The 13,728-nt window shown below is 46.1% G+C and overlaps 1 protein-coding gene across 1 annotated transcript in view; it reads right to left on the reverse strand.

Moving 5' to 3' along the window:
- PBX3 (pre-B-cell leukemia homeobox 3) overlaps positions 1-13,728 on the reverse strand; it is a 269,677-nt gene that overhangs the window by 57,233 nt on the left and 198,716 nt on the right. The window contains exon 3 of the mRNA XM_015426062.1: positions 10,086-10,327. Within this exon, the coding sequence (XP_015281548.1) occupies positions 10,086-10,327 (242 nt within the window). The remainder of the gene's footprint in view (positions 1-10,085; positions 10,328-13,728) is intronic.

The following is a 13,728-nucleotide window of genomic DNA, read 5'->3' on the forward strand; positions in this document are numbered from 1 at the left end:
AGGGTGATGTCTCTACTTTTTATCATGCTGTTTAGGTTCGCCATCACTTTCCTCCCAAGGAAATCTTTTAATTTCATGGCTGCTGTCACAGTCTGCGGTGATCTGGGATCCCAGGAACGTGAAGTCTGTCACTACTTCCACGACTTCCCCTTCTATTTGCCAAGGAGTGATGGGGCCGGATGCCATGATCTTAGTTTTTTTGATGTTGAGCTTCAAGCCCACTTTTGCGCTCTCCTCTTTTACCCTGAGCAAGAGGCTCTTGAGGTCCTCTTCACTTTCTGCCATCAGAGTGGTATCGTCTGCATATCTGAGGTTGTTGATCTTTTCCCCAGCAATCTTAATTCCCGCTTGTGATTCATCCAGGCCAGCATTTCGCATGATGTACTCTGCATATATATTAAATAAGCAAGGCGACAATATACATCCTTGTCGTACTCCTTTTCCTATGCTAAACCAATCAGTTGTTCCATATCCGGTTCTAACTGTCGCTTCTTGGCCCTTATACAGGTTTCTCAAGAGACATGTGAGGTGGTCTGGTACTCCCATCTCTTTAAGGACCTGCCATAGTTTGTTGTGATCCACACAGTCAAAAGCTTTAGCATAGTCAATGAAGCAGAAGTAGATATTTTTCTGGTACTCTCTTGCTTTCTCCATAATCCAGCGAATGTTGGCAATTTGATCTCTAGTTCCTCTACCTCTTCGAAACCCAGCTTGTACTTCTGGTAGTTCTCTATCCACGTACTGTTGAAGCCTAGCTTGTAGGATCTTGAGCATGACCTTGCTAGCGTGTGATATGAGTGCAATTGTGCGATAGTTTGAACATTCCTTGGCATTGCCCTTCTTTGGGATTGGAATGTATACTGATCTTTTCCAATCCTGTGGCCACTGTTGCGTTTTCCAAATTTGCTGGCAAATGGAGTGCAGAACTTTAACAGCATCATCTTCTAAGACTTTGAATAGCTCAGCTGGAATACCATCACCTCCACTAGCTTTGTTGTTAGTAATGCTTTCTAAGGCCCATTTAACTTCACATTCCAGGATGTCTGGCTCGAGGTCAGTGATTATACCGTCGTGGTTGTCAAGGACATCGAGGTCTTTCTTGTATAGTTCTTCTGTGTATTCTTGCCATCTTTTCCTAATCTCTTCTGCTTCTGTTAGGTCCCTACCGTTTTTGTCCTTTATCATGGCCAGCTTTGCATGGAACGCTCCCTTGATTTCTCCAATTTTCTTGAAGAGATCTCTAGTCCTTCCCATTCTATTGTTTTCTTCTATTACTTTGCACTGTTCATTCAGGAAGGCCTCCTTATCTCTCCTTGCTGTTCTCTGGAAATCTGCGTTCAGTTGGGTAAATCTTTCCTTTTCGCCTTTGCCTTTCGCTTTCCTTCTTTCCTCTGCTATTTGTAAAGCCTCATCAGAAAGCCACTTTGCTTTCTTACATTTCTTTTTCTTTGGGATGGTGGTGATTGCTGCCTCCTGTACGATGTCACGAACCTCTGTCCATAGTTCTTCAGGCACTCTATCTATCAAATCCAGACCCTTGAATCTATTCTTCACCTCTACTGTATATTCATCAGGGATGCGATCTAGGTCAAACCTGAATGGCCTCGTGGTTTTCCCAATTTTCTTCAGTTTAAGTCTGAATTTTGCAATGAGTAGCTCATGATCTGAACCACAGTCAGCTCCAGGTCTTGTTTTTACTGACTGGATAGAGCTTCTCCATCTTTGACTGCAAATTATATAGTCAATCTGATTTCGGTGTTGCCCATCTGGTGATGTCCATGTGTAGAGTCGCCTCTTAGGTTGTTGGAAAAGGGTGTTCGCTATGACCAGTGTGTTCTCTTGACAAAACTCTGTTAACCTTTGCCCTGCTTCATTTTGCTTTCCAAGGCCAAACTTGTCTGTTATTCCAGTTACCTTTTGACTTCCTACTTTAGCATTCCAGTCCCCTATGATGATGAGGACATCATTTTTTGGTGTTAGTTCTAGGAGGTGTTGTAGGTCTTCATAGAACCGGTCCACTTCAGCCTCTTCTGCATCAGTGGTTGGGGCAGGAAGAGTGGGAGGAGGTATGTTGGGTTCATCTCCCACTCGTGAAGGCTGAGTCCTGCTTGACTTAGATGGTCTGCCTCAGAGGTCATTTCGGGGGGGAACGTGGGGGAACGCAGTTCCCCCGGGTGAGGTGCAGGGGGCAGGGCACATGACGAAGCCCCGCCCCCTGCTTCCGGCCACCCCGCTTCCGGCCCTCATTCAGCCAGGAGGAGGCAGGAGAAGAGGGAGGGTAAGTTGCTTCCTCCCCGCCTCTCCCCACCCCTGCCTGCCTGGGGCCAGGGAGGGCCTTGGTGGGGCTTCCTCGCACTCCCACTGGCCTTGCAGGTCCACCGCCGGGCCCCTGATGTTAGGGGGTGTGGCATATGCTAATGAGTTATGCTAATGAGTTCCCCTAGCTCTTTTTCTACGAAATGACCCCTGGTCTGCCTGAACATTCATGTGTCCAGGGATGTGAGAGGCTACGAGGAATATGTTGTTGGTGATACAAAGGTCCCACAACTGGATGGCAAGGTTGCAGAGGCGTAGGGAAACAGTGCCTCCCTGCTTGTTGACATAAGAGAGCGCCGTGGTGTTGTCCGTGAGGACCGTGACACATTTTCCCCTGATAACAGGTAGGAAGCTGGTGACAGCATGCTGTATTGCTAGCAGTTCCAGGAAGTTTATGTGCTGCTTCCTCTTCTGCGTGTCCCATTTCCCTCCAACAGAAAGGCCCATCGTGTGTGCACCCCATCCTGTCAGGGAAGCATCTGTCGTTAGAGTGATTTGGGGTGAAGGCTGATGGAAGGGTGCCCCTTGGAAGATTGGAGGGGACAGTCCACCAAAGTAAGGACTCTCGTATGTTGATAGGAGGGGTTAGGATGGTGGTATGTGCGTTCTTCGAGGTATCGAAGTTGCGGATGAACCACAGTTGTAGGTGACACATTTTTAGTTTTGCGAAGACCAGGACCGACATAGTCGCGGCCATAAGGCCGAGTAGCCTCTGTATCTGGAAGGCCGTGACCAAGGGTTGGGTACGAATGACGGTAGCACACACACAAACAAATACCTTTATTGGCATAAAATATTAAACAGTTGCCATAGGGTAAAAGAATTACGGTAGCTAGGTGGATGATGTCTGTCACTCTGTCTTGGGGTAGGTAAGCCATACATGTCTTGGAAATCCAGTAGTGCACCGATGTATTGTATCTGCTGGGCCGGATGAAGCTGAGACTTCTGGAGATTGATTTGCAAGCCCAGATCTTCTAAGAGTACCATTGTCTCGTTGATGTTTGAGACTAGAGTGTCCTTGGATGACACCACTAGGAGCCAAGCGTCGATGTACGGGTAGATGGAGATACCCTTGAGACGGAGGAAGGCCGCCACCACAATCATAGTCTTTGTGAAGACTCTTGGGGTGCTCGAAAGGCCGAATGGTAGGGCTGCATATTGGTAATGCTGTTGACCAATTGTGAAGCGTAGGTATTGGCGGTGGGAGGGGTGGATGGTGAGGTGGAAGTACGCGTCTTGGAGGTCGAGGGTGGCCATCCAGATGTTTTTCTGGAGAAGTGGCATAATCTGCTGCAAGGACACCATGCGGAAGCAGTGGTAGGTGACATAACAGTTCAGTTCCCGTAGATCTAATATGGGTCAAACGCCTCAATCTCTCTTTGGGACTGTGAAGTATCGGCAATAAAATCCCGTCCTGTGGAGGTGTGGTGGTACCCGCTCGATGGCTCCCTTGTGCAGGAGGACGGACACCTCGTCTAGGAGAGGTGGGGAAGGAGGTGTGATGACGACGACTGGAGTGTTGGGGTTCTGGTCGAATTGAATACGGTAGCCTTGGGTTATGATGGATAGTACCCATTGGTCCGAGGTGATGTGACGCCAGGCAGAAAGGAAGGGTGACAGACGGGTTTGAGCTGACTTGGTAGGAGGGAAGTCAAAAGCCCTGCTTGGAGGACCTTGGTTGTTTAGTGCGTGAGGGCTGTTGTCCAGTTCCGAACTTAGACTTTTGAAAGGCGGGTCTTTGACCACCGGAAGCCGTACGTGGTCTCCATTGCCTGTCCGGCGACTGACGATTCGGGGTGCGTCTTTGCCAGGGCCTAGTCCAGGTGTGAGGGCAAAATTGTTGCCTCGTGGAAGATGACACTCCTAGAGCGCAAGAGGCCTTTATGCTCTTATCTATATCCTGGAGCATGGTATTGGTCATGCTGTTAAAGAGACCGAGGCCATCAAAAGAAAGGTCTTCGACATAGGACCTAGTATCTTGTGGAAGATTGGTATTGCGGAGCCAGGAGTGTCTCCTCAGAGTGATCGCTGAGGCCATTGTTCTGGAGGAAGCATCTAAGGCATGTTTGGAAGTATTGATCTGCTGTTTTGCAAGGACCATGCCTTCCTTTTGAATAATCCTGGCCGTTAAAAGAGCTTGTTACAATGCTGATCGATCCAGCGCGTGGCACTAGATCCCATGGGTGTGAAGCACAGAGACCACGTCGAAGATCACAGCTTCTCAAAACTCAAACTTATAAAAAGCTCGACAATGCTACAAAAGAGACTACTTGGTTTGGCAACTATTTCAATTGAACATGCTGAAACATCAGCGCTTGACCTGAAGAAATTGGTGACACAATTTGCTAAAGAAAAGGCACACAAAATGAGATTCTGATGTGCCTGAAATGGAAACTTTAAAGAGACTTAAATTTCAACATCACAATTAACACGATTTTTCAAAATGCTTTGTGATTTGTGTTTTTCTGTTTGAGAGAGAAAGTTAGAGATTGTATTACTTGTTCTCACAATTAAAAAAAATAGCAATTTCAAATGTTGTGTTTTTCATTCTTCCTAAAATGCATCTATGTTTGAAAACTGGTGGGCGCATGGGGGTGGGGGGCGCTAGAAGGTAGCCTCGCCTAGTGTGCAAAAACCTGGCACCAGCCCTGCCTACAGTCCAAAATTCAGATCTCCAACATCTCTGCTTAAGGATCTCAGGTAGCAGATGTTTGGAAAAGATCCTTTTCTGCCTGAGATCCTGCAGAACCGCTGTCAGGCAGAAAAGATAATACTGAACTCGATGGACTGGCTCGAGATCTCACTATGGGTACTGCAAGCCTTGTATGTCAAAATTTGCTCCTGATCATCTGGAATTGCTCAGACCATCATGCTTTGTGTGAAGGATGGTGGCACAGAAACCACTAAAATACAGTAACAGTACGTTCAACAGATCAGTTCCATACTTTATATTATATGTTTGCCCAACAAACCCCTTGTATGTGCCACCTCTAACCATTTTTTCTACTATCTAGCTCCCTGATTAGCATTTTTAACAGGGGGTGCATTTTAAAGGTGAAGAAAGATTAAAGCACTAGCTGTGCATGCATGGATGATTCACAAGGTTCTTTTACTCCCCTCCTCTATGGCATGAGCAGAGTTTCTCCCCTTAAGGTGCCTCTATCTGCCTCTGCATTCTCAGCTGCCTGGGTCTTTCCTCACATCTAGGTGAAACCTAGAAAAAGCATTTCATACTTGGGAGGAAGGGGTTGAACAGTCCTTTGCCTATGTCTCAAATAATGTGTGGGAGGGAGATGTGGGGGGGGGCTTATATTGGGGCCAAGATAAGGAGGTTCCCGGGACAAAATTGAGACCCCCTATCAATGTATTCTGTACACTTCCCCCAGTCCTCTGCCTTTTCTTCTGGGACAAAAGTTAACACATCTACCTGCCTTGTCTTCACAAGGAGCTCGTGCCTGAACTGTGCAGCCGAAAGTGCACATCTTCCCCCTCTCCACCTGTCTACCCTCCATTGTTTCCACCTGTAGCAACCTTCAGAAAACCTGCAGCCAATCAAGGTGGAGAAGCAGTCCCATTTGCCCCTCAGTTGCGGAGACAGGCACAGTTCTCGAGACAAACTAGTATGAGACAGTTTGCTGCAAGGCATGGAAAAAATTATCATATTTCTGTACAGCAGACACTGCTGGGTGTCAGGATCAACAGGGGAAAACTTCCATGTTTCACATCAGCTCTGTCTCTTGCTCTCCCAGCAGCATTCTCCTCCCGCCCCCCTGCTAGTTTCCTGGGGTTTGGACGGATGGATCTGACATTTCAGTTGAAACCTTTGCAAATGGAGCTACAGGGCTTGAACGCTGGGCCCCTTCCAAATGCTTACATTTATTACAGTCAGAAGCTACAAGGCCAGAGAAATGGCTGCCCACAATGCTTGGAATTTATTCCCGCTCCCATTCTGTCTAGTACCATGCTGCAACAGTGGGTATTTGCACAATGCATTCATTTAAAGAAGGGCTGTTGTTTTTTTTCCATTTTGCATGTCTTATAGTTAAAACAAGAGATCTCAAGAAATTTGTGCTTAAACAGCTGATATTTTGGGCTCAGGAGCAATGACAGCAATCCTTTTGCATTTGAGGGGAAATTTTTGACTGAGTTCCTCGGATGGCTAAGCCAAAGAGTGTGCCCAAGAAAAAGGGAAAGTCAGAAGCCAAAATTGCATGCCCAGGAAAGCCACATTTGCCACAAACAGAATTAAACAAATTGTGGAAATGACCACTTAGTTATTTCAACCTAACAAGTAAACAATTCTCAGATGGTTCACCATGAATGCAAAACTTGCACAGCAGCAGCAGACTTGGTTTCAATTCACTCAACATGGTCCAAAGGGAGCCTCGGTTGAAAAAGTTTCTTTGGGGGATGGGTATGGGGGCAGGAGAGAGGCCACATTGCCCAGGTGTGTGTGTGCAGATCCCACTACAGCCTCCAGGGTTTTTTGTGATAGCGCTTCAAAAGTCTGCAAAAGCAACAGCAAGGCAAAGGAACGCCTGCCTACACCAGGGGAAACAATGCACCTGTTGTACCATAATCCACCTCTTTAAAAAAACAACCCATTTTCAGTGACAGTTGTGCTGCCCCTATTACAAAATAGTATGGAAGCAAACCTTTGAAAGAGGAGAAGGAATGGGACAACACAGCAGGTCCCTCCTCCGCTCTAGTAACTGACCACTGGTCATGCCAGCTAGAGACCCAGAAACACTATACACATGGCACAGAGATATTGCTCATCTTTAATAACCAGCTCTATGATTCATTAGATGGTCTTCTGAAGCCTAAAATAATAAATTCCTGAAAAAGTAAGTTCCCAGTCCTCAGGATTGTTTTAAAAAGCGTGATAATGTGGTTTTAATTAAGACATACAAACATACATGTCCCAAGAGAAAGAGCGTACAGCAATCCAAATGCTTCTGCTGAATTATAGCCAAACCAACTGAACTTGTTCATTGCCATCATAAACAAACCAACATTTCTGATGTGTTAATTTTTCAAAACCCCAGTACTGCTACTCAAAGTGCCTAAAAAGACATTTTGTTTTGGCTGCCAGAAAACCAAAGCAGGCAAAGAAAAATACGACAATTTAAAACATCAAACACTTGGATTGCAATTGATTCCCCCCTCCCCAGCCCCCCTGCAGAAATGTCATATGTGGGTTTGCAGGGAGGAGGGAAGAACAGTTTTTACAATATAAAAGAATTTCAAAATGGCAACACAATGCTTTCTAAAATGCTCCCCCCCCCAATGCCAAATTCATTTCACTGTGACATTTTCCCACTAGCCCTTGTAACCAACACACAGGAACAAGTAGGAGCCTCCAAAAGTGGCATTTTCTCATTCTGGTGATTAATATGAAACCACTCGACATTCCAGCCTGGTTTTATCTTACAGTACTGTAACAAGGCTACTGAGACAGGCAAAGCCTCCCTAGTCTGAGTGCCCCTGCAACAACTGCAGCCTCTGATTAGCCCTCCTTTAGCAAATTGGATTTTGTGGTTTCTCTTCAATTTCATTCCCACTGACACACTCATAGGACAGAGTGCCAGAGTGGAGTCAAGAAAGCTGGGCCTTCTCTTTCAACTTTAGTTCAGAAAACCAACCACAAGCTGTGTGGGTTCACTGAGCTGATAAGGTTCAAGCACTGGTAGCTTTATTAGGACACCTCAGGGAGAAAAAGATGACGATGCTTGTGGTGTGTCAAAACACCAGGCTCTCCGGTCTTGTCTCTCTGCAGCTGTACAAAGATGGGTGCTCAAGGAACACTGGGATACTGGAAGAATTCTCTAAGAGCCGCACGCAAAAGGGCTCCAAGATAGACACATGGAATGGAGGGATATATTTTATTTTAAAAAAGCATGACAATATAGTTTATGGTTTTGTGTGGATAGGTCACAGGGAGAAGGGAAGCTGTCACTGGAATTAATCAAATTGTACTCTCCCTTTTAAAAAACTAGCTAAGAAGTTAAAGCATACTTGGAGAATTATTGGGGGCTGAGGCAGAACTGACAGTCCTGTCCTGCTAGAGGTCTCTAGAGGTTTTCAATACCATAGGACCAAAATCCCATATCAAAGGAAGCTATCAACATCGTCAATAAAGGATTTTTCGAAGTATGTCACGGTAGCTGGGAGCTAAGCACTACAAAGCATTTATGTAGCACTTGAGCATGTTCAAAACACTTCACATATATTGCCTCTGTAATCCTTCCTACCACTCTATAAAGATATGGAGATATTATTATTATTATTATTATTATTATTATTATTATTATTATGTGTCAGATGGGGGCAGTGCAGCAGAGACTGAGTGAGGTTTGAGTTTGGTTCATGTAACTGCAAGGGAAGAATAGAACCAAGGACTTCCTTGTTCATAGCTCAGTATTTTATACTACACTAGCTCTTTAACTGATAGCTCCTATAACATGTGTTAGTTACTAATACCACACCAGAACCTAGTCAGACCTGCTACTAGCAGCTACTCTGTAGAGGTGGAAAACCAGATCGCAGACAGGCCTTAAAATTGATTGGCGGACTCATGAACCTAATAACCACATTTGCCACTTCTCTTCCTGTTTCTTTAGTCTTGCTCTGAGTTAGCTGTGTTGGAGGGGGAAGATATTCTATTGACATGTAGTTGGACTTTTGGCAAACTTTTGATTTTGATTTTATTATTTGCACTCTGGTTATTCTTGTGATCTGAAGCATGGGTTGTTCCGATAGTCCATCCCCCCCCCCCATTATTTTACGAGATGCTGCCATTTTAACTTTGATGTTACTGCAAGCTTCTGAGGGGATTTTACTGAAAAGACGGTTCTACATTTTAAAACAAACCAGCCATCTGATGTCTGATTGGACAACATTTACTTGGAAGTAGGTTTTTGACTCTGATTTAGAGGGAAAGCATTAAACCCAGTTTGCTAGCTTGGACATCATGGTAAACTATAGCCGGTGCTAAAATGGACACTGAAAGAAGAGAAGAAGAGATTGGATTTATACTCCACCCTTCACTTGGAGTCTCAGAGTAGCTTACAAACTCCTTTCCCTTCCCCTCCCCACAACAGACACCCTGTGAGGTAGCAGGGGCTGAGAGAGCTCTGACAGAACTATGGCTTGCCCAAGATCATCCAGCAGCTGCCAGTGGAGGAGTGGGGAATCAAACCCGGTTCTCCCAGATTAGAGTCCGCGCACTTAACCACTACACCAAGGGAAACATATATGAGTGCACTGAGCCATCATCCCTATGACATTTTGTTGAGGAAGCACAGCCTACAACTTGGAATTCTCTTACTCCTCTCCAGTTACCAAACCCCACTTGGTCCTATTTTCAGCTCACTCCTCAAACTTCAGAGACTAAACTATCAGCAAGTTGGACACAAATTCACTGAGAGGACTTGGGCAAGCTATTTATTCTCAGCTCCCTACCTGTAATGTAATCAGAGAGGCCTACTTTTCAGGCCTATTCTCAGGATTTTGGCAATGATCTATGTGAAGGTGAGAGGACCTGAAAAGTGTTCCATAAAAAAATAAAACAATATTATTTCTGCCTGTTGGCCCAGGATCCTGACAAGGCCCTGCACTGCTACTCCTTCCTGGTTTTACACGAGAGCCGAATTAAGAATGACGGTAATGTACTTCGAGCACACAGCTTCTAAATTAAAAATCCCAATCAGAGTTTTGCAGATGATGATGAAGTCAAGCATATTCAGACAGAGGATGCAACATCTAACCTGTTCATATTTCTCCAACTCCGTGTGATAGATCTGTCTGATCTGGGTCAATTTGGCCCTGTAATCTGAGTGTTCGATAGAGTTATCTGATGTCCCGCCGGAAGCTGCTGCCGCCGCCGCCGCCGCTGCCGATCCTCCACCTTTCTCAGGACCTGAAACCCCTTCTGCCAGAAGCATATTGTCCAATCGCATTAGCTGGGGGTCAGGAGGATCTTCCTCTTGAGCTCCTCGGATGCTGAGACCTTTGAGTGAAGGAAAGAGAGGGAGGGAAAAAGACCTAAATTAATCTAGCCTGCATCCCATTAGCCTACCCCATCCTTCTCTGAGCCTCTGAAACAGTTACTGCTGGAAGCCATTTCAACACAAATTTGTGCAGGCTCACTGTCGCGGATGTTGTCACACAAGGAGGCGAATGTACTATATATGTTGTGAACACTCAGCACTAAAAGAAATAATAATGATGCTGTATCAGAACAGCCAGAATGTCTGCATCAAGAGAAAGAAGACTGTAGTTCCAAGGCTTGGTTGGAGGCCACACACAACAGCAGCCTTGCTGAAGCTAAGTGGGCCTCGGTCTGTCTAGTAGACCTCCTGGGAACCCTATGTATGAAACCTTAATTCCATGATGAAAGAAAGGCAGGATACCACAGCAATTAAAAACCATTTTAAAAAGAAACATTCTGTGACATGAATCAATTATGCAAATTCAACTTATTTGCATATCGTGCACTGCTTCTGCTGGTAACAACTTCTGTGACTCAAATTATTTACTCACATTATGGTATATTTAGAGAAATCTAGGCTACTTACTGTTCTCGATATAAATAAATATATGGACTAAAAACAGCACTAAAGCCAGTACCATATAAAAGTAGCAGCAGCATGATTAAAGTACAAAGACTTGTAAATTCAGGTTGGAAGGCTCTTAAAAAACACCAAAAGCCCAAGAGAACAGGAAGACCTTCACCTGGTACCACAATGTTAACCAAGATGGCACCAGGTGAACATATCTAGAGAGAGAGACCTAAAACCTGGGTAACACTCTAGAGAAGCTTGCTTATGTACATGGAAAATGGCCTCACTGATCTCTTTCCTATTATGCATATTATGAAAATGTGCATTTATTTGCTTTTCTGTGTGGCTTCCACCAGTGAACTGTGCAAAGCACCAACATCTTTGGCCTGAGATTTCACCAGGTACTGACATTTTTATCACCATCAGCTAAGGCATTAGGGCCAGAAATTTCCTTTTCAACACACACTAACAGCAGTTTCTTTGGACTCCAAATTCTGCATACTGCACTAATTTTGTGCTAGTACATGCAGAACTCAAGACATGCTCAAACGATATGAATTTTTAAACAATGTTTCTATGTGTTGCTGTATGGTTTTTCTCTGGCTGATTTCATTTGGGGGGGGGGGGTTTCTGCAGGTTAACATCCAATGTTCCCATTCTAGATGAAATTGTGACACAGAGACGACAGGCAAGCAAACACCAGTTGCTGCTTTCTAGTTATTTGCTTCTTGCTCACCTGCCTGGACAAAAATTCAGCAGCCACTCTTTCATTGCCTGTCCTCTCAGCAGCTGTTACTGCTCAATCAAGCAGGTGTCTGAATGGTAGCAGGGCCGGCTCCATCACTAGGCCAGCTAGTCTCTGGCCTAGGGCAGGCAGAGCTCTGAACAGGGCGCCAACTGCCCTACCGCACTCACCCCCGCCAAAAGCCCCAACCGTCCCTGCCCAAAGCCGCTGATTCGCCGCCCTCTGAGTCAGCCAGCGTGATTCCCTTCCCTCAGGAAAGGTAAGTTCATGAGCTGGGGGGGATGGTCGAGACGGCGGCACCCATGCAATTGATTCTGAGGGGGGGAGGGCAGCGGGGGGCACCCCAAAGCCAGCGGCAGGCAGCCTGGCCCGCCTCTCCCATCTGCACTGGGGCCCTCGCCAGCGGGGCTCTCCTGGGCCGCCCGCCCCTCACTTGGCTGAGAGGAAGGCCCTGGCGCGCGTGCCCCCGCAGACTTGCGCCCTCATGGGCAGACCTAGGAGACAGCCGGGGGAGAAGGGCTTGCACGACTGCTGCAGCTACGTGAGCTTTCATTGCAGGGGGGAGGAGTGAGGGGGCACTTTTCTCACTCCACCAGCGGCCCCGCGAGGAAGGCGGGGGAGCGGCGGCGGAGGAACCAAGGCGGAAGCTGCCTGGCTGGGCCCAACCCGGGCAAGGGCGAGGCTAGCTTGTGGCGCCTGGCGCCCCCCCTCCCCGATGTGTTTCTGGGAGATTTCCAGGCCCCACCGGGAGGTTGGCATCGCCTGGGGGGCGCCACAAGCTGGCCTCGCCTAGGGTGCAGAATGGTAGACAGCAGCAGGGAGCCACCATCACTGCCTGCCCTCTGACAACCTGGCAGAGAAGGACAGGAGGAACAGGAGAGGAGTCTGCCAAGCAAGAGGTGAGGATAATACGCCCACTTGTTTGGAGGAAGGAAAACAACGTCACCACCTGGAGAGGTTTGGTTGCAATTGTTGCTACTGAACACTAGGAGGCTCTCCCTATGCTAGGGCTTGAGACCCTGCAGGCACCACCTTGCCAGGGTCCCCAGAAATGTCATTGTGGTGCCTAATATCTTCAGCAACCATTTTACTGTAGCATCTCTCAACTGTTCTCAGTGGAAGTTAAAAAGCTTATTCATAATTCTGCATCAGAACATTTTCTATATGACAAAAATAAATGTGCATGAAATTCCTATCCTAGTATTTGTTACATTTATATGTAAACTGAACTTTGCATAATCCACTGGTGGTAGATGACTTAATTTCTTAACCAGTTGCCTCCTCTGATAGCTCCAATATTCAATTAAATGGAAGTTTTTAAAGCAGTGATGGAATTTTGAGAAACTGGGGAGAAGTTAGGCTGTGGTTATTAACCATGTTTATTTATATACGGCAATTTTGTCATAGTTTTATCAAATTACAAGAAGCTCTGAAGAGGTGAGGTTCTACTGTGGTCACTAAATATGGTGATTAAAATATGAAACCTTGAATAATAAAAATGAGTCCAGCTCCTAAATTCTTAGGCTGACTCCTAGAGCCAAAGAAAATCTGTCAAGACCTGCCCAAGGCTGTAGGACCATGGCAGATCCCCAACCGTATCTATCCCTGACTGGGTCAGATGCCTAGAAGAGGTCTGAAGGAAGCCCCAAGTGACAAAAGGCCAGGACTTGAACCTACCGCATCTAAATAGCCCTAATAGCAGCTACCACGCCCAAGAACAGATGCAGCCGGTAGGTCATAGATCTGAATTTGACACAAGCCCCAGCAATTGCTTTATGATGCCTGGCTCTGTGGTGCAGAAAAGCTACATTTCACATTCCTCCCAGAATCACTTGTTTAAACCACCCAGCAAGTGTAATTGCCATTTCAGCACTAACTACATGTTCAAAACTGCCGGCATTGTTACCAGCAGCTGGCAGGGAAACATCAGCATTATATATTTAAAAAAATCTTCCTCTGAACAGAGGATTCCAAAATGCTGCCTAGTCACCAGTCTCAACTGACTAGTATAGATCAAGGCTGACAATTTGTAGGTTTAATCAGGTCAGACGGGCTCACTGCCAAGACGCACTCAACACTGCCGAAAAACAAAGTTGAGAAATA

Source organism: Gekko japonicus, unplaced genomic scaffold (assembly GCF_001447785.1).
Source record: "Gekko japonicus isolate JY-2015 unplaced genomic scaffold, Gekko_japonicus_V1.1 scaffold22, whole genome shotgun sequence".
NCBI classification, from domain to species: Eukaryota; Metazoa; Chordata; class Lepidosauria; order Squamata; family Gekkonidae; genus Gekko; species Gekko japonicus.